The sequence below is a fragment of the Amblyomma mixtum genome, chromosome 5 (genome assembly GCF_055824585.1).
Source record: "Amblyomma mixtum isolate Tamu chromosome 5, ASM5582458v1, whole genome shotgun sequence".
NCBI classification, from domain to species: Eukaryota; Metazoa; Arthropoda; class Arachnida; order Ixodida; family Ixodidae; genus Amblyomma; species Amblyomma mixtum.
The window spans coordinates 155,838,118-155,864,730 of NC_143016.1; the positions used below are offsets into that span (position 1 = coordinate 155,838,118).

The following is a 26,613-nucleotide window of genomic DNA, read 5'->3' on the forward strand; positions in this document are numbered from 1 at the left end:
GAGATGCATTCGAACATTTTTCACGAAATCTGATGCGTCCCAAATGGCTAAAAGGTTTGCTTACGAAGAAACGTATCGCCTTTGGAGTTTGCCGACACATCAGTACCAATTTCTTCACTCAATCGATCCACATCTTAGATCAAGACTCATCCAGAATTCCTCGAAAACTGGAAACACTTTATCACCGACTTCGTCTGAATGCTGCATATGCAAACGGCTTGCGATACCGTTTTGGACAAATGAACAGTCCGCATTGTGACAATTGTGCCTCGATAGAAACTGTGGAGCATATCCTACTTGTGTGCCCTGCGTATGCTAACGAGCGTGCGTACTATGAACATTGCATGCAGAAGCTCCGCCCAGTGCCCCTAACAATGAACAATGTTTTAGGTCCCTTAGCCTGCTTCAGGCAACACAGACTTGCAATGAACTTTCTTTTTACATATTTAAAAGACATTGGACATCTCGATAAGCTCTAAATTCACTTGCACGTTACCTTCATGCATTCCTCATGCAGTGAACTTCGTCAGCCCATTTGTCGGACTATGCGCTCTATCATTCCGTAGGTTACATCAATACTCGCCATTGCATCCTTAGTACCCATTTTATGGCCGCATTTTATCTTCGTTTTTTTTTCTTTTACCTCTTCCACGCTGCTCTCCTCCTGTCTTTATCTCCCAAATTCCCCTTCCTATGCAGAGTAGCATGGCAGCGATTTTTAAACGCCGGCTAAATTATCTGCATTTCATTAAAGAGTCTTTCTCGCTCTCTCTCTCTCGATTAAGGCGGCACATCTGTTTTGTAGCAAGATCCTGAGCGCCGTCACTTGCCCTCCCAGCACTAACTAGTTTATATTCTTCTTACTCACTAGTATTTTGCATTACCTATTAAATGTAGGCTAATTTGAATGTTGATCATCGTATAATCATTACCTGTCACTTTGCAGGGCATTTCCGCATCATGTGCGATCCCGGGATGGGCGCACATAATGAGGTCTATTTCGCCTGGATTATTTTATGAGCAACGTGTTATTTTAAGAAGGCCGTTGACGATTTGGCCAAAGCAATAGACCACTAGCAGATTTCGCGAAAGCCTTTGATAGGATGCCGCACTCTAAAGTTGCTTTGAAATGATGTGAAACTCGAATTACAGGGTTTTTAAATGGATAGAGGCCTATGTTGCTAGGCGTAAAACATGTTGCTTTAATTTATGGCTGTGAATGCGCTTTCTCGGATGTGGCCTCAGGCGTACCACGGTGGGTAGTGCTGGGTCCGGTTCTTTTTCTCATCTATATCAACGACGCGGTGACCAAAACATAGCGGCCGTGACATTAACCATACACGGGAGGAATCTTACCATGGCTTCGTTGAGGCCCGTTTGTACAGCGAACTTGAGCTTCGCGCAGTGCAGAGTTGCCCCTCTATCGCTTTTTGTCCGCGCCTATTAGGGGCTGATTGTGCTGCCTCAAACACGGAACAGTTAAGTCTTTCCCTTGCAGGAAAGGCGAGCTCTTCACAGACAACGCTAGTGCCTCGATTCCTGCGAGCCCACTGGTTGTTCTGCCACCGCCTCACTTCTCGGCTGATAAGGACGCCGTGGCACTATTGACTTGCAGTGTTTCCTATATCTCTACGGTACCTTCTGTCAATATCGCGGAGTCCCTTCCAGGAGATCAGTGAAATGATATGGCATTGAAGAACTCATTTTATTATGTTATATGAGCTGTAAAGGTGAAGGGAAAGTTCCCGCACTTATGAAAACTAAACAAATGCTATTTGCACTTTTTTCTTCTTCCAGAAAGAGCACTCTGATGTGATGCAGCTACTTCTCGACAAAGAAATTGGCCTTCACGGCGAAGGTTCGTGTCTTGCTTGTCTTCATTTCAAATCGGTACATGCCATCCTTTATGAATTTGATTTGCCTGATACGACAGCACAGTAGGTATGCTTACATTTTTCGTAGTTTCTTGACATTGTTGTTAACTACTTTTCCGAGGTGCTGGCTGCGGACTTATTGAAGGTTAGCAATCAGATCTTTCTTTAGCGAACTTGATCCAAGAAGAAAATAGGGCACCAGGCCCTCGGAAGGTACAGTCGTGAGTAAAAAAAAAAATAGCACACACGACGGACCACAGGAGGGCCAAAATGACAATGCGTGGCGCTGCGGGTGACGAAGAGACTTATTACGAGAGTACCGGGCCGTTCCCATTACTCACTGTTAGGGGGTTCAGCGTATTAAGGCGAAAGCCTTTAATGTCTCATCGTTGTAAGGAGCAGTTCTCGACAGAGAATGTCACGCTTTTCAGTTGGTCGAAACGGTCGTGACGTCACAGTGCGCCAATTTCAAACGGGGCAAATTGTACTTTGGTTAGTAACCATGCAACCAATTGAAGGGACCATATAGTGATGCTCCAAGTAAGTGGGACTGAGCTTAGTTAATTGCTTAATTACCCAATTAGCCTAATTAACTTCTCTAGTCAGGCCATATAAATAAATAAAACCTAGCAAGAAATTGGTCGAGCTCGGGAATCGAACCCCGGTCTTCGGAGTGCGAGACGAGCATGCTATCCACTCCGCCATGCCAGCTCGATGGTTTGGAAGGAACAAAGGCACGTCTAGTGAATACGGTGTCTTCGCTCACTGCCATCCTCCTCCCTTCCCTTCCGGCGAGGTTTAGGTGTCCACCGAGATATGAGAGAGAAATATATTTCCTTTCCTCAAAAACCAATTTACCGACGAGCGAGGCGTAGAACCGAATGGGCGATGGCGTTCTGTGGATTCCCTGGCAGCGTTGCAAGACGCTCTCGCGTTCCACTCTTAGAGGCGAAGCTTAACATCTTAACCACACATCAGTGACCACACTTTAGGTATAAAAAGTGCACCCCCCCCCCCCCCCCCCCCTGAATTTTGACGGGTGTCCACCGAGATATGTGAGACAGTTACTGAGTAATTTTCTTTCCTCAATTACAATTTTCATTTTCTTCATTACGGGCCATCTTCGTCTTTCTTCTTTCACTCCCACTTCCTCCGTTCCTCTACGGTGCGGTTCAGGTGTCCACCGAGATGACAGATTTACTGCGCCATTTCCTTTCCTCAAAAACCGTTGCGTTGAAACGGCAAGACATCGCGCCGAACGGGTGGTGGCGTTCCGTGGACGCCCTGGCAGCGCTACAACACGCTGTCGCGTTCCACTCCTAAAGGCAAGCTTAAGCTTAAGCTTAATTAGCAGTTAATTAGTGTTCAGGCATTAATCAGTAATTAACCATTAATTAGTGATTTGTCATCACTTAGTAATTAGTACTCAATTACATGTGACGCCACCAGTGCCACAGAAGCACTGAAAGTGGTGCGGAAAACGCTTTCGCCTCTACGCACTTTAGACAGTCAAAGTGCCCCCTGAATTTTTTGTAAAGGCCCATTAAAATTTATTTTCTCTCTTGTCTCTTCACTTTAAGCACAGTATTGCTCGCGTAGTCGACTGGTCAAGATTGTGATTGTTGTTTGTTTTTTGTTTTGCTTTTTTGAGAGTAATTTTCGCGAGCAGCCTCAGACGCACTGCGGAAGGTTGACTATAAAGGAAGAGGGAATAATTGCCTGAAATAGGGCAGTTTTTTTTTATGTTGCCTAAAGGACAGAGCAAGTGAATAAAACGTGTTATCCTTCCCACGTTTGCGATGGGCGATAACAGGTGTTATAAATTATATGCGCGCCCTACGGATCTCGCCATAAGGAAAAAAGACATGCCGCTCGTCAACCTCGCTACATGAGCGGAAATTCATCGTGGGAGGTACAGCGCGGATAAGACACACAGTCACAGACAAGAAGTCATAGTGTGTCAGCCAGCCTTCATTGCCGTTAGTTGATAAAAAAGTATCATTTTTAGATAATTCACGATTTTTTTCACCTGGGTTTAAAGGGGGGGGGGAGGAGACAGGTAAGAAGTAGGCCATTGATCGGTCTTCGCCACGTGACGGATGAGTTGCGATTGTTGTTGATCTTGATTTTGCTTGACCAATGCTCTTTGCTCTGTATTTCCACGTTGATTATTCTGTATACGAGGTCTGTTAGAAAAGTATCCCACTTTATTTTTTTTTGCGAACACCTGATAGATATGAAGCAAGCGCGCGTGCATCAGGTGACCTTGAACCTTCATGCGCATGCACGAATTTTTTCCCGCCTGCCGATAGCGTCAGTCGCTGCGACGCAGCATTTGAGTGAAACAGTGCGCAGTGCTCTCGTCGGTTTTTTATTGCAAGGAAAATGGCGGAGTGAAAGGAGCAGCGCTACTGCATCAAATTTTGCCATAAACTGTGCGACAGCCAAGTGGAAACCATTCTAAATATTCAGACGGCTTTCGGTGACGATGCTATGAGCAGCACACAGATTAAGCAGTGGTATAATTGGTTTAAAGATGGCCGCACATCGGTGGAGAATGAGCCACGCTCCAATCGGCCATCAACATGCCAAAATGACCAGGTCATTGCCGAACTGAACGCTATGGCGATGCGAGACCGTCGCGTGACTATCCGAGAAATTAAGGAAGAGGTGGACATGAACAATTTCTCCGCACATTCCATTATCACCGAAGATTTGGGCATGGAGAGAGTTACGGCGAAATTCGTGCCGAAGCTGCTCACGGTGGAGCGAAAGCCACAGTGTTCGTCTCACAGGACATGCTGGATTCCGCAAACAGTGACCCCGACTTTATCAACATCATAATCACTGGTGACGAGTCTTGGGTGTACAGGTACGACCCGGAAACCAGACCCCAGTCGTCACAATGGAAGCATTCCACGTCGCCAAGACTTAAGAAGGCCCGCCAAGTGCGCAGCAATGTGAAAGTGATGCTGACTGCTTTCTTTGACACCCTCTGTGTGGCAGACCACGAGTACGCACTCCACAGGGTCAAACAATGACCAAAGAGTACTACAGGGATGTCCTCCGTTGCCTACGTGATGCTGTGCGGCGCAAGAACCCGGAGCTGAGGTCAACAGGAAATTGGCGCACCCATCGCCACAATGCTCCTGCACATTCCTTGCACTCGATTCCGATTTTTTGGCGAAAAACCAGACTCCTGTAGTTGAACAGACTCCTGACTGTCCTGATATGGCCCCCGAGATTTCTGGCTGGTCCCCAAAATCAAAAGGCCATTGAAAGGAGCGCGATTTCAGACAAGGAAGAACATTATGGCTGCAACGACAGCTGAGCTAAACTCCATTCCGAAAGGGGCCTTTTCGGAATATTTCCCACAATGGCAGCACCGCTGGGAGACGTGTGTGGAGTCCCAAGTAGACTACTTTGAAGGTGACTAGGTTTGCAACGCTTCAGTTATGTAAGTTTTTTTTCTACGAACAAACGTCGGATACTTTTCTAACAGACCTCGTATATGTTTGCTTCTTTCACTAAAAAATCAGTTTCGAGTCAGCGCTCGTCCTTCGTCTTGTTTGCGCTGTACCCCCTCAATGAATTGTTACAAACTCGCCCAGCTCTCTATCCTTCTTCAATGTATAAGAGGAAATCCTGACATTAGTCCACGAAAGCAGGGCCCAGAGAAGCATTCCTGCCGACGTGAGAAGACACGAGACGCGAGTGAGAAAAAACATTCGCTGATCATAGTCGCCACCTTCCGCTGCCCCCATATTACCGCTGCCGAGATACAGGAGGAACTTTAGCTCCAGTGGAGTCTCTTTGTGGGCATTTGGAAACGGCTTCGGTCAGCGGGACTCTACAGTTGCGTCCCTCGTCGGAGGCCACTTCTCAACGCAAATCACAAACAGCTCCTTTTCGTCTTTTCCACAATGCACCTCTCTTGGACTGCCGAAGATTGGAATTATCGACTTTCTCCACGAAGTGAGATCAGCAACGGCGCGTCTGGAGGCCGGTTGGTGCTTGGTGTGAAGACACCAGTGCCCCTGACGTACTAGCCGCTGCTTCAGGCTCGCTCGGCAAAGAGGGAAATAAGGCAGAAACGGAGCGTGGTGGTTCGAACGGCGCGAGGAGCAAAGCACGAGCGACGAGCAGGCAGGGTTGCAGTGAACGGTTTCTGTGGACCCTGGTAAATAGACCTGGGAAGCCATCTTCGCCCGGTTCAGCTCAACCGGGGGCCTGCTGTCTCCGGCCTGGTTCCTCGGAGAGTGCGCGCAGACAGGTGCTGCCCACCCGGGGATCCTACCGGCGCTGCAAACTCTTTGTGCCTGACGTTCTGCGGTCAATGCTTGCTGCCGTGGGACTTGGTATCTCACTTGCCTTGCACAAGTGTCCAGACCTACGCGGCCGTCTCCGCCCTCACGTGCACAGGCTTGTGCATCAACGTAGCCACTGCTGCGAGAGCTCCGTGCGCGGTTTCCTGCCGCTGCAAGGTCAGGCCTGCGGCGGTACTTGGCCCCGCCGCCTCTCTAGCAACGAAGAGCTACATCCCCCGTCGGGACTGTTCATTGATCGTCGGGCACAAAGTGCTCATCTTAATAGTAACAGGTTCATTTTAATTAGAACTGTTTGTATTCTTTCCTCTCATATGCTCTGTCTTGGAAAGTTTTCTTGATCCTCCGGGGCCCCACCTCGGAAGTCGTCCGAACCTGCTTGGGGGACTTTTCCCACCACACTCGGTAAGAGCACAAGAAAATTTCCAAACTTTATTTTAACAACTTTTTATCTGCATTCAGGGAGAAAAGCAACGCGCATATAGCGAGGCAGAGAATCTGTGGAAAAGGTTAGCCGCAAAAGTGAAGACACCGCCATCATATTAGCCATCATTTCTATTTTACTGAAGTAATAATTGTTTGTTGTTCTATATGAAGCGTTTCCCACTGTTTTTAAATGCACTATGCTAACAAAGCCACATTTTAGAACTGCGCAATTGTTTGTGTGGTTTTAAACTACACTAAAGGCAATAAAACGGACAGGCTATTTCCGTTTGCATGGTTCAGTTTCTCTATAGCGCATTTTTCACGGTTATTCCTTCAGTGAAAACACGAATTCTTCAGTGAAAACACGAAAACACGAATGTAATCGTTTTTTTTTTCTCCAGGCGGATGCTGAAGCTGCTTGAAGAGCTCTGCGTCCAGGAGCTGCCATGGCCTCCCAAGGAAGCAGATTTTAACATCATTGGAAATATTGAACGGGCTTAACGAAAAAGTGACTAGCCAAAGCTGCACGAGCCATCATCAGATCACCTTTGGTCGGCGGTTCAAGAGGCATGGAGGAGTCTCCATGCCCATCCTGACCTTGCAAGGAGACTGTTTTACTACTTGCGTTAGCGCCTTCAAAGCGCCGTGAGGGTCGGTGGGGCCTGTGCACGCCAGTAGTGCAAGGATGTGCTTGCCCTCGCACAGCGACAGCGAGAAAACTTCAAATGATTTTTTTTGATCGCTGGTTCTGCATCGTCCTTACTTCTTTTCCGGAATTAACAAGACAGCACTCTTGTTAATTTTTCTACTTCAATTTCACAACACAGTGGCTTGTGTGAATTAGTTGCATTCAAATAATTAACTCTAGGGTGTTGTCAAGCTTGTGTAATACTTGCAAAAAGCAGCGCTATCACATATTATACCCGCGAGTTCCTCTGAAAATCCATCATGCACATAAAAAACAGTAATAAAAAAGAAGCCTTCCTTGCTTATGATGACCGAACAAAAAGAAATGCCACATGCACAGTCACGCAAGGCCGGAACTTCCCCGCTGGGGTGGTGGCACGCTTCATAAAGGTACGCTCTGCCGTGCCGTCCTGTGATGCAAACATGGGAACGGCCCAATAGGCTGGGCTGCGAAACGCAGCGTCACGTGTTGAAATATCACAGCTGCGGTCTCCTATCACTTGTGCTATTTTCTACTCGCGACTGTACAGACTAGCTCCCCGAGCGGCTGCTCTCTTAAGCTGCCGGAGGAAGACTCCTGTTGTCCGCTGACGGTTGCGTTTTCGAACGCCGTGTTCACATGACCAAGCCGCGGGCTCTAGGAAGGAAGCGTCCTTGGTGGTCGAGTCCAGCCCGCCCCTAGTTTCTATAGGAGAGGAGAGGGTGACATCCGCGCTTCGCGACCATCATAAAAATGCCAAGTCCACTAGGGGTGTGTTTTCGGTTGATCATGAGCTGCGCGTCCGTGACGAGGCCAGCACCCTTCGACACGGAGGGCAGGCTGGAGCACTCGTGGCACAAACAGTTCCAGAAGCTCGTGGGCCCAAGGCCAGCAGAGTGTTGCAACGTAACACTACTAACTGTCGATGCCTGCATAATGTTGCCCGTCTCGTAGGCTAAAATGTGATCAAATAGATACATGCTTATCACTGTTGCTTCTGAATAAAAAGGTTTGTTTTGTTTCGTAATCCCTACGACACTATTAAATAAAAGCATCAGAATAACTCAGTTATGGCTGGTAATTTCATAAACGCTTTAACTGCCTGCATATAAACTGAACACCTGCACATGTAGTGGCTTTCCTTAGCACGGCTTAACGCGAAACGACGACAAAAAAAAAAAAAAACAGGCAGGTAGTTTGACCGCGGAATTGCCGGTTGGCCAGCCTAAACGAACTGAAGCCCCCCACTCCCAAGGGAAAACGAAATTCTATAATGGCTTTATACATAACGTAAAGAGCTTCTGCAGCGGCGTACTCAAGGCTTCCGCCCCCTCTAGATTAAACAAAGTGTGAAATTTATGCGTACGCCTGTTTGCGCCGCTTCCATTGCAGAAAAACCAGATAAGGGCCTGCTATCAAGCGCTGAAGTCTTGTACAACGCCTGCGCCTACGTCGTTGCCGGGTGAGTTGGCTGCAGTTTTTGTATTAAAACTTCCAATGATTCGCCGAGCCCAGTACATTCTCTCAGAAAACTGGATCAAAGCACATGCGAGCGAAGCCGGAAAACATGCGTTACGTGTTGTGCAGGCTTGGAACAATTTGATGTTGCAATCTGCTGTGTCATTTATGGGTGCCTTATTACCGAACTCAATTTGCTTATAAAAATAGCGCGTCAAGATATCCAAAGAGCTGGGCTCCGCGAACAATGAAACAGTGAAAAATATTACCGAATTGCCGTTTAAGATTAACACGAATTTCAGTACTTTCTCACCACTTTAGTCTTTCTCACTGTGGTCTTATTGATGAAACGGCGATAAACGAACGGCTACATTAGAGTTCGCACTTATGAAAACTTGCTGCTGACGCAAAGTCACACATGTTGCCCTTGAACTGATGCTAAAAGACCCCAGTGGAACCACTGATGCTTCTTTTGTTTCTGGTGTGTGTAGCCTTCGACTTCACCGGCGCTCATTTCCTGGCCAGTTGTTTGCACTTTCCGGCTTTGCGGTTCGTATGTAAGAATTATCTCCGCTCTCCTCATTCACGATTTCGCGCAGCGTCATGGGCGCACTAGTCTGAATCTGCAGCCAGTCTTCGCTCGCGTAAGCGGAGACATTCTGGAGGTTTCTCAGATATCTCCTTCATTCGACCCATCTTCTTTCCAACAGCACCTAGCGACACAGCGACGGCTAGCTCAGAAGGCACGATACGCAGGCCATCGCGCGGTAACTCCAGAGGTTAGGGTGCAATTAGGCGCTTTCCTTCGTAAAACAGCTTACTGTGTAAAAAAATTGTCATGAAGTGAATTCTAGTCGTGCTTAAATGAACTCAACGGGATAAGTACTGTGACAGGCTAGATATAATAAATCATACTTCACATTCTTGAAAATGAGGAACAGCTTGCGATAAAAATTGGTGTACGGAATGAAGTGACTAATGTCATTTTTGGGTTTTTTGCGCAAAAGACACCACACAAAAGAAACGAGGTAGACAGGACAAGCGCTTACTAACAACTCAGGTGTTTATTGACGGAACATTTGCTTAAATACAGCAGATGCTCTTATCAAACAAGAAGAGGGAAAGAAGAGACTTCGCAATTAGAGCTCGAAACATGCATTCACTCGTGCGATGATGCGATCTGTGCTGATCGGATATATATGTATGCGAAGTCTCTTCTTTCCCTCTTCTTGTTTGATAAGAGCAGCTGCTGTATTTAAGCAAATGTTCCGTCAATAAACACCTGAGTTGTTAGTAAGCGCTTGTCCTGTCTACCTCGTTTCTTTTGTGTCGTGTGTTTTGCGCAAAAAACCCAGAGTGCTTAGGCACCAACTAGCTTGCAAAAACATACTCGCAAGTAATGTCATTTAAACGATAGTGACATTTGATCCAAATAGTGGTTTACAATTAAATTCGGCGCGGACGTTAAGGCTATAAGCTATAGCAACTTACCGGTATTATCAAAAGTAGGTCACTATCGGAGCTCGTTTGTGGTTGACCTATGCAACTGGTACTCGGAGGCAGTTAATAAACATTCAGGTTAGGTTGCGTACAGCGCTGGGCGATATGGCATGCAGAACACGGCGTGCAATATTAAGAGGCATCACGAGTGCCATGTAGATTCGCACGATTATAGTTGAAATCGTGAGGAAGGAACGAACTCGGGTGGGACATGCAATGCACCCTACACATAACCCAAATTTCTCAAACTGACCAAGTGAATACTAAAAGGATGGGAACCCAGCCGAGGCCGGCACAGGCAGAGGTGGTGTGATTAGACTCTTTTGGTGGCAACTAGAGCCCCTCCCATATAGATCTATGAGCAACAGCCATTGTTTCTTAGCACATCTTCTACTTTAACGCCAGTCACATGGCTTACTTAATAATGGGACCCCATTTGTACACTTCTATTGGGTTATTCAAAGTGTGGCAAAAGTTTTTATGCATATATGAGCGGCTGCGAGGGCAAAATGGCTGATTTAAATGTAGTTTTAAAATTTTCATCACGTGCAGCCGCGTTCTCATTCGAAATTAACTTAGTGCGATCAAGCACTGGCGTGCCTTTGTTGACGGCTAGCTCGAGCAACTGTCAGAAAATATCCGAGCCCGGATCTAATACTCCAGGTGCAACATCTTCTGAGAGATAGTCAGCGGTATACCTATGGTCAGCGTTCAACTTCTTCTGGTCTCTATTAATGCTCGCTTTTGTTCGCCTCCACGCGGAGCATAAGCATAGTGGCTTCATGCATTTTTATTAACTGTTTCCTCGTGGTTTCTGGTCCTGGTCTGTCCAGGAAACTGGGCTTTCCACAAAGAAAAAGTCGGCAGAGACACTTATGACTGCTTACTTGTGAGAATTCGTAGGCATGCCGGCTCACTTAGGGAATGCAGTCGCCGGCCGATGTAACCTGACGTGATCATGACGTGCGGCGGGATAAAACCCGATGCCACGCAGCTGCCAATTCTACCTCTATATGGCACTACGCAGCCACGGCCACGACGCCGCAGCACAACTTCTGATCTGAGCGCGTAGCGAAGGCAGTGGCCGCGTGCCCTGGCAGGGCTCCGCCTTAACGCTATGCCGCGATCACAATTAGGTTAATGCCCATATATGCAGAATTGGTCTTTCTTTTCTTAACATTCGCAGATCCTTCGAAATCGTCATATCACTTCAGGCGCAGTGGTGCAGCGGTTAAACGGTGCGCCACTTCCCTGGTGTGGCAGGTGCTGCAACCGGTGGAATTTATGTGATCCAGGTTGCTCTTCCGGAGCAACCTTGCGTGACCAATGATTAATTTAACTGGCACCTGCTAGGCTGCATAGGGACGCCATCTTTTGTGGGCACTGCGGGATTTACCACCACCCAGTGACGGTGTGTTAATTAGGTGGCACTTCGCCCACATAACGCGAGTTCGGACCAGAGGAAGCTGAGAGCCCTGTCAGCGTTTGGAGCGCGCCTGCGCGTTTGCTCCGAAGGAAGGCGCAGTTATTCGAAAGCACGTGTTTATTACATAGTAAGCTGCATTACATAACACTGCACTAATACCCAGACTTCAGTACAGCCCATAGCACAGTCGCAGCACCCCGAAACAAGGCCCCCAGAGCCGCGCGCCTGACGGCACAGCTAAGGGCTATCGCATGACACCTGGCCAACAAAAGGGTTGAATGCACGCTGCGCAACACGAGGGAGGCTGGGGCATACGCGAAGCACATCTTGACGACACAGGTCGCACGTCGATTGCTCATCGCGCATCTTCCCCGGGCAATGGCCGGCGCAGACGGAGAACCAGCCAGACCAGGCCCTCCCACTCCGGAGCGCGTCGGCGCCGCATAGGCGGGCGACACGACTCCGGAGGTTCGGGCCTGGACTCAAGCATACATATTAGATGCGCACGTTAAAACACCCGGGCCCTTGGTCCCCCGACAAAGGGCAGGGCACCCAGGAGCCAAAACCTACGATCCTTTCTGCTGCCCGAGTCGGTGGTGATCTCCCCGTTCATTTGCCGCCCGGGGCCTCTCGCCGAAACAACGCCCGCAACGGAAGGGAGGGTGATTTACTGCGCTTCTCAAAAGAGCTTCGCTTGCAAGGGAGGGCAAGCAGCGCGCCTGTCCGCATTCCGCTCGCGGATTCCCCACGGGGGGCCTTTCCAACGAACAAAACTGCAGAAGCGTGCGCGCGCTCGGGTAGCCCAAGAAGCTCTATCCCCAGAGTACCATCGATTGTCAACACTCACATATAGATGGGTTTTCGCCCAATGGGGCAATGAAGGTTTAGAATAACGTAACTTGTGCGCAATCACACTTCCCGCGGTACCTTTTGTGTTAACATACCTAAGCCTCATTCACCCTACGTTTACCATCAACTACCTCACTGAACCAGTCATGCCTTACTCGGACCACCGCAGCCAGTGTCAACACTCACATATAGATGGGTTTTCGCCCATTGGGGCAATGAAGGTTTAGAATAACGTAACTTGTGCGCAATCACACTTCCCGCGGTACCTTTTGTGTTAACATACCTAAGCCTCATTCACCCTACGTTTACCATCAACTACCTCACTGAACCAGTCATGCCTTACTCGGACCACCGCAGCCAGTGTCAACACTCACATATAGATGGGTTTTCGCCCATTGGGGCAATGAAGGTTTAGAATAACGTAACTTGTGCGCAATCACACTTCCCGCGGTAACTTTTGTGTTAACATACCTAAGCCTCATTCACCCTACGTTTACCATCAACTACCTCACTGAACCAGTCATGCCTTACTCGGACCACCGCAGCCAGTGTCAACACTCACATATAGATGGGTTTTCGCCCATTGGGGCAATGAAGGTTTAGAATAACGTAACTTGTGCGCAATCACACTTCCCGCGGTAACTTTTGTGTTAACATACCTAAGCCTCATTCACCCTACGTTTACCATCAACTACCTCACTGAACCAGTCATGCCTTACTCGGACCACCGCAGCCAGTGTCAACACTCACATATAGATGGGTTTTCGCCCAATGGGGCAATGAAGGTTTAGAATAACGTAACTTGTGCGCAATCACACTTCCCGCGGTACCTTTTGTGTTAACATACCTAAGCCTCATTCACCCTACGTTTACCATCAACTACCTCACTGAACCAGTCATGCCTTACTCGGACCACCGCAGCCAGTGTCAACACTCACATATAGATGGGTTTTCGCCCATTGGGGCAATGAAGGTTTAGAATAACGTAACTTGTGCGCAATCACACTTCCCGCGGTACCTTTTGTGTTAACATACCTAAGCCTCATTCACCCTACGTTTACCATCAACTACCTCACTGAACCAGTCATGCCTTACTCGGACCACCGCAGCCAGTGTCAACACTCACATATAGATGGGTTTTCGCCCAATGGGGCAATGAAGGTTTAGAATAACGTAACTTGTTCGCAATCACACTTCCCGCGGTAACTTTTGTGTTAACATACCTAAGCCTCATTCACCCTACGTTTACCATCAACTACCTCACTGAACCAGTCATGCCTTACTCGGACCACCGCAGCCAGTGTCAACACTCACATATAGATGGGTTTTCGCCCATTGGGGCAATGAAGGTTTAGAATAACGTAACTTGTGCGCAATCACACTTCCCGCGGTAACTTTTGTGTTAACATACCTAAGCCTCATTCACCCTACGTTTACCATCAACTACCTCACTGAACCAGTCATGCCTTACTCGGACCACCGCAGCCAGTGTCAACACTCACATATAGATGGGTTTTCGCCCATTGGGGCAATGAAGGTTTAGAATAACGTAACTTGTGCGCAATCACACTTCCCGCGGTAACTTTTGTGTTAACATACCTAAGCCTCATTCACCGTACGTTTACCATCAACTACCTCACTGAACCAGTCATGCCTTACTCGGACCACCGCAGCCATCGTCGTCGCTTGACCGTAAGTCACAGGATGGTTACTCCTTCCTGCTGGGGCCATTTTAAGAAATATTTTAAGAAAGAACATCAGGACCACACCTCGAGTCTCGCGCTGAAGTTCTAACCGCCCGCAGGCTCTTCTGTCTTGCTGTCTTGCTGTATAATGTATAATGGTATAATTTATGTGTTGGTCGCCGTGGCCGGTTAATAAACTTCCTCTTCAATGTAACGAAACACTTGGCGCTCTAACCCTTTGCGGGACAGAAGGACTCATAGGTTCCACATTTTTAATGATAATGTTTTGCTTTTTGAGCTTAAGCCGCTGAATTAAATTCACTTAAATTTCCACTGCAACCTCGTGGATGCCCAAAGAAGCTGTTTTAATAGCTATGTTGAATGTAGCGGCGCGACTATAGCACAGACATATATCTCAAATGAACCGCTCCTCTTGCGCGCGCTGTGTGCTGTTTTCACCAGACTTTTGCCGCTATGTCCAGCCGGTTTATTATGAATGATCAGTTTCAAAAGTTTTCATTTCACTGACTAATTCTTATATGTGCTTTATACATCATTTTCTTTTTTTACTGTGTGTACTGTTTGCAAAAAAAACTGCAAAGTCGTATTCACCATTTCTCAGCAATATATTTAGTGAAGCATAACAGTCCAACGTTGTGTGCCGCTCGTCGGTGCATGCGAGTTTCATTCCGGTTCATGCACGGAAGTCTCTGTTCATGCAGGAAGTAGTTGAGCTTGTGTTCAGTTTCGTGGAAGACTTATGCGATAGTCAAATTCATGCCGACTGCGCGGAGAATGGGGATAATGGAAACCCATGGTTAGCGATTCATATGTCCAACTTTTTTCGTTGTTACACTGACTGTTGAGGTGAAAACCGCGCAAATCATGTCGTTTTAACGTCTGCTGACACCTCGTCGATATTCAAAGAAGCTGTCTTGGTAACTGTTTAGAAGTTAGCCGGGCGGTGGCAGCACATACAGTCATGGACAAAAGTTTGAGGGATGCGGATTTGCGACAGAAAATATTTCTGCATTGCTTTTCTAGACAGGCAGATTGTATTTTTGCAGCAGATGGAGCACATGTGTCTCTTTGTGTTCCTATGCATTTCAGTGATGTACGGCGGGTGACCTCGGAGCAATAAATTTTTTTCCCGTGAATTTGCATCCCGCAAACTTTTATCCATGTCTGTACCTGTGTCTCAAGCGAACCGATCCCCTTTCGCGCGCTGCATGCTGTTTTAGAACACGGTTAGCCTGCAAAATCTGTGACGTGTGCCCCTTTGCGCAACTTGCTGTGTTCCCTTCCACGGGAGAAATTAGACAGCGGAAGGCGCGCCCATGTTCATTCTCCTAATGCGACAGTCAGTGCATCGATATACAATGACATTCTTGAATTTTTTCGTCTTAGAAAGTATGCTTTTGTATGCTCTGCCCTTTGTTGCTTGTATTCCCCACAGCAATTTCACATCATAAAATAAAATTACTTTTTTTTTGTTAAGCGGCTCTGCTTCAGCGGTCAGCGGGATGCATATGTCCAACTTTCTCAAACGCACTCAAGGCGCGTTGGGACTTCTGTGTCCCACTTTTATCTCGAAAACTGTTTGCTCTAGAGAACTCAAATTTTTTATATTTCATAAGAAGCGGATAAGAACGACAATTCCACCCTGAATAGCCGGCGTGCATGGCTCACATCTTCATGTCTCATCAAGGGCTAAACAACAAGAACAAAACTCCTTTTGGGAGCCTCGAAGCAAGTATGTACAAAATTTGCGCAAGAGCAACGTAAACTGTGTGAAACATTGCACTGATACTGTCATGTCATTGTACTGATACCGGATACTTTCACTCTGTTGTCAACGACCATTCTCACCTGTATACATTAAAGAAGATGAATCATTTCGAAAACATGAACTAAGCTACCGATTGACGAGTCAAATTGATGTTACATTATATGTCATTACATCGTTAATTAAAAGCCTTGCAGTATCGACTTCCATAGCAATAGAAGCGATATATACCAAATTGCTTAAACACACTGTATACCATTCCAGTATTATTCTTGGCCATATTTTCTAACAGCTTCCGCAAAACACGAAATTCGGAATAAACATAAGATAATGACTTAATCCCTGTCTATAAATCTGGAGATAAGCACGCAGTTAGTAACTACCGCGACATTTACCTAATAAGTGTCCTATGAAAGTTACTGGACCACAGTGTCGCATTTAACATCGCCTCCCATCTGGAGACCAACGTTTTTTTTTTTTCATGCTAAAATTTGTTTAGAAGAGGGGTTTCCTTTGAAACTGAATTAATCGAATGTACTGGCAATTTATTAGTAAAGACGGAAACTACGCGACACATTCTCGCTTTATTAACGGTTCACACCTAATTTAGACTCTGTGTCTCCTGGATCCGAACATTATACCATTTTTCAAACAGTTTACTATATTAAATAACGTTTCGGGGCCCCTTGCTGACGCTAACATGGCGTTCCTCAAGGAAGTGTTCATTGTTCATTGTTGTTTTTAGTATACCATAATGACCTACCAACTGAGATTGTATGGTCAGTCTAATAGTTGGCCGGGGACTGCGTAATTTAGGCACAAATCCGTTGAACCTCTGAGCATACTACCCGTTAGCAAGGCGTTGAACACTAACATACTGGTGCACGTTGTGGCAATGACTCTACATTCTAACAAACACAAAATCATGACAGCTGAAATCATTACAATTCGCTGTTCATTATTCCATTAACAGCATTACGCTAACCCGCAGATCGTATGAAAACTTAGGTGTTCGTAGGACTTCTAATTTTTCTTGTCTCGCACATATTGAACACTTCACCTCAAAAGCAAAGCGGAAAGGTCAGTTACTCGAAACGTAATATTCATATTGCACCTGCTTCTACCCACGAGCTCACATAATACACTTTTGTCCTCCCTCAACTAGAATATTCTCCTGCTGTGTGCTCAGCACTAGGGATACGTGATCCGATGCCTTGATGGGGTTGAGCATCGCACAGGACTTTTCATTTCTGACGACTACAGCCGCTATCTAGGAGTAAATAATATCAAGCTATCATTGTCCCTTTTTTTTGAGACATGGAGGGTTATCTTACTTTTTTGCTCACAGCAGAAACTAATGCACAGTCCATGCTTCAACACTGCCGTTTATAATACATTCAACGTAGGATATTTGGCCAAACAAACGCATTTAACTCTTCTGCATTGCCACGTGCTGTGAAGTGTAGGAACAGCCTTGCGGAGCACATTACTACCATATGTAACTTACTGCTCTTTAGAAACGTATTGCGCAGCTTCTTGCAGTCGAATACCTATGTCGAAAGCGTCCACCATGTGCAAGTTGGATTGATGGATGGAAACAACTTTATTACAAAAAAAAACAGAAATCTTCCAGGGTGGTCCCCTACTGGTCCAGGAGTCCACGGGCTTGTGCTTCACGTAAAGCCCGATCCACCAGCAATTTCTGGCCGTTGGGCTGAGCGGTCCGTAAAGCAGCCTCCCAGGAAGAATGAGTGGAAATGGAGATGTGGGGTACTGCCTTTGGGGAAGGATATTCCCAAAGGTAGTGGAAAATGTAGATCTGGGCACGCCACAGGTGTTACAATCAGGAGGAAAGGTGGGGTGGAAGCATAAGAGACGGTGAGGTGAAATAAAACAGCCTGTCTGTAATTGTCGCCATGTGGCGCTGGATAAGGGCGACAAGGTACTGTGTGGTGGTGGCAGTGTCATGCGGCTGAATTTGTAAAATGTGGTGATTTGGTGACATGTAGAGAGGACCGATGGGGCTTCTCGTGCAGGGTTCGGTGCCTGATCATCCGGGGTCCGGGAGGAGAGTTCTCGCGCCAACGCATGAACGCGCTCATTACCGGGGATCAAGGCATGTCCAGGGACCCACGACAGAGTAACCGTTCGGTCGAGAGAGGGGGCCGTGTTAAGAATACGGTGTGTTGCCGGCGTCGCCACGCCCTTTAGGTAGTGGCGGTACGCGGCCTGGGAATCTGTGCAAATTTCGGTTATGTTTCTGTCAATGGTAGAGTGGGCCAGAACAAGTGCGATGGCGGCTCCTTCCGCTTCTGCAGACGAATTAGTCCGGATGGTGGCGGCGGCCCCCACTGTGCCGTCTTCATAGGCTGCAACTTCCGTGAAATACCCTCCTTTAGAATTTTGTGCCGCGTCGACATAAAGGATGTCGGAGCGGTTGCTGTATGTTTTGGTGTAATAGCTCGCTCGTGCCTGCCGCCTACCGTGGTGGAGATTAGCGCTCATATTGCGCGGTAGGGGCTTATGATATATGTGATCCTGCTTGCGCGGAGAAATCATGTAAGGTGTAGGACTTGTTGGGGTGGGAATTGGTGGATTGAGACGTAGCTGTCGCAGTAGGCATTGTCCTGTTTCCGTGCGACTCAGACGGGCTAATTGGTTGGTGCGTTGAGCCTCTATTAATTCGATCACTGTATTGTGGGTACCAGTGGCCAGGAGACGTTTCGTGCTAACCGTCCGTGGAAGACGTAGGGCGGAGGTGACAGCCGTGCGTATTAGGATGTCTGCCTGTTGTCTTTGCCGCTGAGTGAGTACGTGGTATGGAAGGTGGTATGTAATGCGGCTAATGATTAATGCATTTGTCATATTGAGGGTCTCGCGTTCAGACAGCCCATGATTGAGTGCTGCCACCCGCCTGATAATGCAGCGACCTGTTTGGTCTGTCTCTGCAAGACCTGAAGGGTGGCGTTTGAAGCGAGTGTGTTGTTAATTAGAAGGCCGTGAATCTTCACCTGAGGCACAATGGGCACTGGATTCCCGTACATGTGCAGTACAATCGGGGGGTCACTGGGGAGGGGTTTCAGCTGCAAGAGTTCCAATTTATTTGGAGAGCAACGGAGGCCTGTGTTTGCTAAATGAGTGGTTCTGATGTCTATGGCAGATTGCAGGATATCCTGGGCTGTTCGTAGCGATCCTTCCGCTGTCCAGAGGGTTATATCATCTGCGTATATGGCTGTGTGGAGCCCTGGGATAGCAGCAAGAGCCTTTGCCAGTAGCGCTAGGGCAATGTTAAAAAGTAAAGGTGATAGAACCGCCCCTTGTGGGGTTCCCCGGTTAGGCAGGGGGAAAGGCTGGGAGGCAATATCCCCAAGCTGGAGGTCTGCCGTTCGTCCCTGAAGGAAGGCCCGAATATATTGCCATATGCGAGTGCCGCACCCCGTGGTGGCTAATGTCGTGAGGATATGGTCATGGATTATTGTGTCGAAAGCCTTATGAATATCCAGGGCCAGTATGGCTCGCGTAGCGGCTGTACGGCGCTTAGTGCAAAGGAGGGACTCTAAGTGCGAGAAGTACGTCTTGCGCCTAGATGTTTGGACGAAAGCCGAATTGAACATTTGAGAGAAAGCCTGTTGTTTCTATAAACGGTTGCAGGCGATTGAGAATGACATGCTCGAAGAGCTTGCCGACACAGCTCGTTAAGGAGATGGGGCGCAAATTTTGAAGAGTGAGGGGTTTGCCCGGTTTGGGTATAAATCGCATGCTGGCATGGGTCCAGGCTGATGGGAGCGTCCCAGCTTGCCAGTGTTTATTAAAGAGCTCCGTGAGTTCCTGGAGAGAGACGTCGTCCAGATTGAGTAGTGCCTTGTACGTTATGCCACCCGGCCTCGGCGCCGTAGAGCGGCGAATACTAAAGAGTGCTCGGCGGACTTCGTTTAAGGTGATGTCAGCATCAAGTTCTGGGTTAGGTGGAGGTAGATTGGGTGGATGCGCCGACTGAAGAGATGTGGGTAAGTGTCCAGTAGTTGGCCAATTACGTCGGTGCCCTTTTGGAGCTCTAGTTGTATAACACGTTGCATGTTCTTTCCGTGCACTGCCACTAACTATTGTTTTGTTGGCTTTGGTTCATTAGGCGTAACTTCCCGAATCGGTTGACGTTGTGGCGGAATCCGTACTGGAGGGCTTCGGACGGTTTAGAACATATGGGGCTCTTCAACTTGTCTTGACATCGCAAAACACACAGGCCTTGAGCATTTCGCCTCACCAGAAATGCGACTGCAGCGGCTAGCCACAAAGCTGTGTCTTTTGGGTCAACAGCCGTGCAGCATAACGACTGAGCCGAGCCACCGCGGCAGCTACTGACTAGTGTATAGTGTTGTAATTGTTTCAATGCCCATATAAATTTTTACTACATGAATTGCTATCTTTATGCAGTTCAAATTGTGTAATGTTCACTTCTCTATGACTAAACCTTGTACCATTTCTTCGCTCCAAATTACTGGGAACATATTCCCTAACGCTACGTTGAAAATTTGCATCCTGTGAGGTACTTTTCTATGCCATAACGTTGTACCATTTCTTCGCTCCAAATTGCTGTGAACAGTTCCGCTCACGTAATGATCCAAGTTTCCAATGCCTGAGATACATAATAAATAAAGAGAACAGAACCACGAAACATTCCTGCATCTTCTTGGCTCAGGCTTGTTTATAACGGGAAGAAAAAAGCACAATTTTAGAATACAGCAGGCCAACATTTGCTGTCGCAGTTGCCTATGCCTGCTCAATGGACTAAAAGTCGCCAAGCTGTCATGGCCAAACCACGAATTATTAAAGCGATAACGTTAAGCTTCACGTTTTGCAGAAAATTGGACGTCGTCTTCAGCGTCGTAGGCGTATCGGCGTCGTCGTCGGCACCCACCTCGGCCCCTAGATGATATTGTTGGGTTTATGGGGTTTAACGTCCCAAATAGACTCAGGCTATGAGGGACGCCGTACTGAAGGGCTCAGGAAATTTCGACCACCTAGGGTTCTTTAACGGGCACTGACAGCGCACAGTACACGGGCCTCTAGAATTTCGCCTCCGTAGAAATTCGGCCGCCGCGGCCGGGATCGAACACGCGCCTTTCGGGACAGCAGCCGAGTGCCATAATCACTGAGCCACCACTGTGGCCCCCTTAGACGATATTGTAACGATGTGAAATCGAGCGTTGCCAATACGACTCTGATTTAGGGTATTTAATGCTCGAGTAAACTTCAGTTTCTTTATTTTATTTGTGGTACATATAAGTGCCAGGTAGCATGCTCCTGTTATTATTTTTTTTCGCGCCAGCCTAATTTATCCTTGGCGTTTTCACAGCTTTAATATTGGGTCTGACTTTCAGGTTAGATGGCACAACACACTCCGTAGCGGCAGTCCTATATTTATTGGCCACACACCAGGAGGCTCAGGAGCAGCTGAGGAAGGAAATCTTGGAAGCCTCGGACGGAGAGGTACCTCTTTTCTCCTCTTATTTCAGCTTCTCTATGATCACTGCTACTCATTGTTCTCATCTCTCACCAGGGAAAACTCGGATACAGCACAATATGTCAGCTCAAGTACCTCGACATGGTCCTGAAAGAGGCTATGCGCCTTTATTATCAGAACGTTGCGTAAGCATACCTTTTCCTTTCGTAAGGTTCCCTGTTTCGTACGGAGACGTTCAGGCAAAAAGAGTCCACCGCATGCAGAGTATTTGAAGTGCATTCTCCCTCAGTGAAGACGCTGAATAGCACTGGCCGCACTTGCCAAAAATACCTGGTTGGCTAGAAAGGCTGCCGCTGCCATAGTGGCCCCGATCAGATGGCTTCACAATGGCTTTATTTAACGTTCACTTGAGTTTTCACTGATTAGATGACTCTTACTTTCCTGAATGTCTTCGCTAGCAGGCGGCAATGACTTGCGTCGAATAAAGCGCGGATAAAAGCCGCGGACCGTTTCTTGTAAATGGTTACAATGTTATTGAACCGGGGGCGACGCAATAAACGCTTATTTCCTCGACAAAAACAAAAATGATGGCCTGGCTGTCTGCGGTGTCCCCTGCACATGTGGGATAGTAGCTGAAAATTGCGCTTCGTAATTATGAAATAAAGTGGGTTCGGTTTCAAACGACCGATTAGATTACCTAAAGGTATTCTTTAGTTGCTTGTTTAGTTGGGTATTTCGTGTAGTTTAGCTTTATCCACACTTCAATATATTTTCTCTAATCATATTGCTCTAATAGGAAAGGAGCATGAGGTCGTGCAGTAAAGCCACACAGCAGATGACGCTATGACTTCCATAACGATCAAGAAGCTGCAGATTCCTTTAGAACACCTGTGCTGCACACATATATTCAAGATCGTCTTCCCGGCATGCTGAGGCGTCGCCATACAGTACTGTTTGCTTGTGATCTAAGCAACAACACCAGTCCGCATTCAGCATAACTTTCATGGACTGTTGTGAAAAGTATCGAATTACATGGTTGTTTCCGTGGTTTCTCAGTTTATGGCTATTAATCTGCTCTTCCGTTGCAGATTTATAACGAGACGCGCGGCAAGAGATTTCCAATACAAAGCAATCACGATACCCAAGGGTGTCATTGTTATGGCTGCTCCGAGCTGCTTGAATCAAGATCCAAACATCTGGACGAATCCGACTGAGTTTGATCCGGAAAGGTTGAGCCCTTATTTTATTTACTTTGCTAAGTATAAACAGATGAATGCAGCAAAAGGCGCGAGACGCTTATTTTTTCCTTGTTGCACTGCGAATATATATACTGCATCCATTAAAGCCGCGTGATATGTTCCTAAGGCTGCGCGTCAATGAGAAGCGCGGAAGTGCGACATACAGACAGACAGACAGACAGACAAAGAGGGCGGGCGGATGGCAGACAGGCTTACACAAAACGAAAGACAGGCGACAGACAGACGGACGGACGGGTAGACGGGCGGGCGGGCAGGCAGGTATTCTCTTGGTATCGGAGTGGAGATAACTGTTACTTTGTAGTATTGATTCCTTGTGCACTAAATCTCCCTAGAATAAATTGCAATTTTCTACCCTCTCCCAGATACCCTCTTGCCCGTCTCCACCGCTGCTACATTCTTGGAAACTGAACACGCCCTTGCTATTCGTAATCTCTAGTGCATCTCGGGTCTCTGTCATACTCTTCTACACTGAGGTCTGGAGGGCCTTACACTGGATAAGAATATGTCCTATCGTTTCCCTGCCTTGCATATAGCGACAAGAAATATGATTCGTGGTGTCCAATTTTAGTGGGTAGCACTTCGTCTCAAAGCACCTGGTCCTTTCCCTGCAAAATAAAGCTTTTGATTTGCTAAATGAGGTATTACGTTTTTGAGTATACGTTCAAGAACACTTCTGAAAGGAAGTGTTCAAATCCAGCTTAAATCTTTACCGTTTAATGTAAGGGGTTTAAATAGGGGAGATAAATTCGTTCTCCCCGCTTAACCGCGGCTGACACAGTTCAAAACCGCGCGGACCCCAACCCGTGGTCGCCTACGCTCCCGAGCGCACACCGACTACGGCGGGCCTTGCTCTGCAGGAACAAAGGAACGACACACTGGCTGACACAAACAAGGCATTTATTGCTATAACAACGATAAAGCCAGCTAGCAACAAAACACACTGAGGAATCGAGGATGTCCGACTCGGCAGCACGGTCAAGGTAGATGTACTATGGTAGCGTAGGCTGCATTGAAGCCCATACGTTCGAAACATGGCGGCTCATGGTGCGCAGCCAGCGCCGTCTTCAAAATGCGTGGACAACTAAAAAATGACGTCATAACTAAAACAAGAACGCGACCTCAGTCCCGTGTTTTAGTGACGTCATATTCGTGACGTCAGCGTCACGTGCCACTTGGCGGGAAAAATGAATTGCTGAACGCCGCGACGCTTCAGCGCGACACCCGACACGAGAACGAAGAAAGAAGACACGACGAGTGCCGACCACCAACGCTATCTTTAGGTAGTCAGTTCTCGTTGTGCCTTTTTCCTTCGTCCTCGCCTCAGGTGTCGCGATGTCGCGATGAAATGTGACGCCGCCAGACCGGTTATCGCTTGCACATCGTGCAACCGCACACTTCTTTTTATGCGAAGCATACTACTTTAGCTACCACTTCAGCCCTTCACCGTGGTTATGCGCCTACAAATCACGTGATACATGACGTCACACCACGTGACACGATGACGTCACGACAGTAGAGAAACGGGGGCCCACCTCGCGCCGTCGCTGTGGTTGTGCGCCTCCAAATCACGTGATACATGACGTCACACCACGTGACATGATGACGTCACGACAGTGGAGAAACGGGGGCCCACCTCGCGCCGTCGCTGTGGTTGTGCGCCTTCAAATCACGTGATACATGACGTCACACCACGTGACACGATGACGTCACGACAGTGGAGAAACGGGGGCCAACCTCGCGCCGTCGCTGTGGTTGTGCGCCTCCAAATTACGCGACACGATGATGCTTCGCATTCTCCAGGCTTAACCAAGTTAAGCCTCAGCCATTTTTTTGCGTACGGGGGCCCCATGGCCACAGACGCAGTCCTTTTGGGGCAAAAGCGACAGAACCGCACCCAACCGAACGAAACTACACAGTTAGATAGATAACTTAGTTAGTTAGTTAGATTAGTTAGATAACTTAGCACTGCGCCGAAAAATTTCCCGTCTATCACTCTTCCACAAGCTTTATCACCATCCTTCCCTTCATGATGAATTCTTTCAGCCACCGCCAGTTATCTTTCCACGTCGCGATCATCCTTACAAAGTAAAACGCATTAACTGCCGGTCAATCCATTATGCCTATTCTTTTTTACCACGCACAATAACCGAATGGAACGCTTTGCCATCAGAAATTGCCACAGAATCTGATCTAAATAAATTCCAACATCTTATGCACTCACGTTTCAACAACTAAAAAGGTATTTTTTTCAGCGTTCTTTCTTCCTCCTTGTCTTCTTTTTATTTTATATTTTTTGTTTTGTACTTCAGCGCACTTTTTCCACTGTCGTCTTTTTTCTTTTTCTAGCGGAGCTGTTATTTATTCTCAAATTTTGCTGCTATGTGCATTGTTGCGACCCTTTCTGTGAATGCCTATTTATGATTAATATTTTGTGATTCCTATGTTATTTTAGTGCAATATTTTTAACCTTATAAAAATGCTTTATACTTACTCCCCCCCCCCCCATGTAATACCCTCAAATGATGGCCTTTGGAGGTATTTTGAATAAATAAATAAAGTGCTGGCAAAAGGGAAAAGCGGAAACTGTACACGAACGATGCACACCAAGAACTCGAGGAACCAGCAACGAGGAAAAAGTAGGGCTAGCAGAATCGAGTTTCAAACAAAAGCAAGCAGAATGGTCAAAAGATATGACCAGGGTATTACATCAGAGCACCGTCAGCCTTGGCATCGTCCCGCTGCCATTGCCGCTGCTCTGAGCGAACAGTCATAAATTTTTTACAAAGCAAGCGCTATACTTTCTAACAAAAATTAACACAACCAAAACATTTTAAAAAGGAATCACTGCAATTGTTTTTGAATGCTTTTGAAACACAAAATATGTCCTAATTATTTTCCTCTTCTAGTCGTGTTTGTCCACTCATTTCATTTTGGCGCTTTAGTTTGATGTCGCTAGCACTTGCTTCTGGACCGCATTCAAGCCCCGGCTTCGCAACCTATTTCAATTGACCTTGGCACAGTCACGAGCGCGAACATTCGCCCACGCTAGGGCAAAGGGGAAGCTCCGATGCCGGACGGGACGGGGTGGCGGGAGCATGTTCCGACCACCAGGCGCCCGTGGCGAACTGCGGAGCGCCACGCAACACGTCCGCATGCTTTCCCGATGCCGAGCAGAAAAGAACAGTCTCTCCCCCGCGCGCGCGCAGCAAAGCGCCATCCATGGCGCTAGTGTCGCTGCGATGCGAACGCCCTCCCCTGTTAGTTAAAGTAACACAACTAAGGAGAGTGCGTTGCGGGGGACCTAACCACAGTTGGGGTGCATTGCGGAAAAGCGAACCAAAAGGGGCGAGTGCGTCCCCACAAATGTTACTTTTAGTCTTCCTATATATAGGGCAAGTCCGTGCTTGCTGTTCCAAGGTTTTCTTGCATTTCTTCTTTTCTTTGACATTCGCGTTTACTAGCAAACCATCAAGGCCTCCTGCTATATGTATTTTCTACACTACAGCAGTGTAGGCACTTGGAAAACGGCGCTCAAATATTATCACATATCATTCCTTCACTTGCCTCAACCATGCTTCATACTGAATCTTACTTTCTGCCTTACGCGCTTGTTGTAATGTGCAGAAAGCAAGCCTGCCGGTTGTCTTCTGCTTTATTTTATATAAAGATTATGTGAGAGATCAAAAGAGCACGGTAGCGTACGCAAACATCAACCTTTCAAGACTCCCCGAATCACATCATACTTGTTATATCCGTAAAGCGCGCGGTGCTTCACAACAGCTATATTTAATTTATATTTGTTTACTATATAGAAATCTAGCTTTGCATGTAGTCTCTTCCATCATTTATTCGTGTACCAAGACCATTAAACCCCTTAACTATACATAGATACAAATT

The 26,613-nt window shown here is 47.2% G+C and overlaps 1 protein-coding gene across 3 annotated transcripts in view; it reads left to right on the plus strand.

Annotated features, from left to right (window-relative positions):
• Nucleotides 1-26,613, plus strand: part of LOC149344221 (cytochrome P450 3A8-like) — an 81,408-nt gene that overhangs the window by 46,480 nt on the left and 8,315 nt on the right. For 2 of the 3 annotated variants that reach the window (XM_089546219.1, XM_089546220.1), the window contains exons 8-12: nt 1,798-1,858; nt 8,685-8,754; nt 21,375-21,483; nt 21,554-21,642; nt 22,546-22,686. In XM_089546219.1, coding sequence (XP_089402345.1) covers nt 1,798-1,858; nt 8,685-8,754; nt 21,375-21,483; nt 21,554-21,642; nt 22,546-22,686 — 470 coding nt within the window. Of the gene's footprint in view, nt 1-1,797; nt 1,859-8,684; nt 8,755-21,374; nt 21,484-21,553; nt 21,643-22,253; nt 22,310-22,545; nt 22,687-26,613 lie in introns of those variants that run through there. The other variant, XM_089546223.1, reaches the window with a different exon arrangement.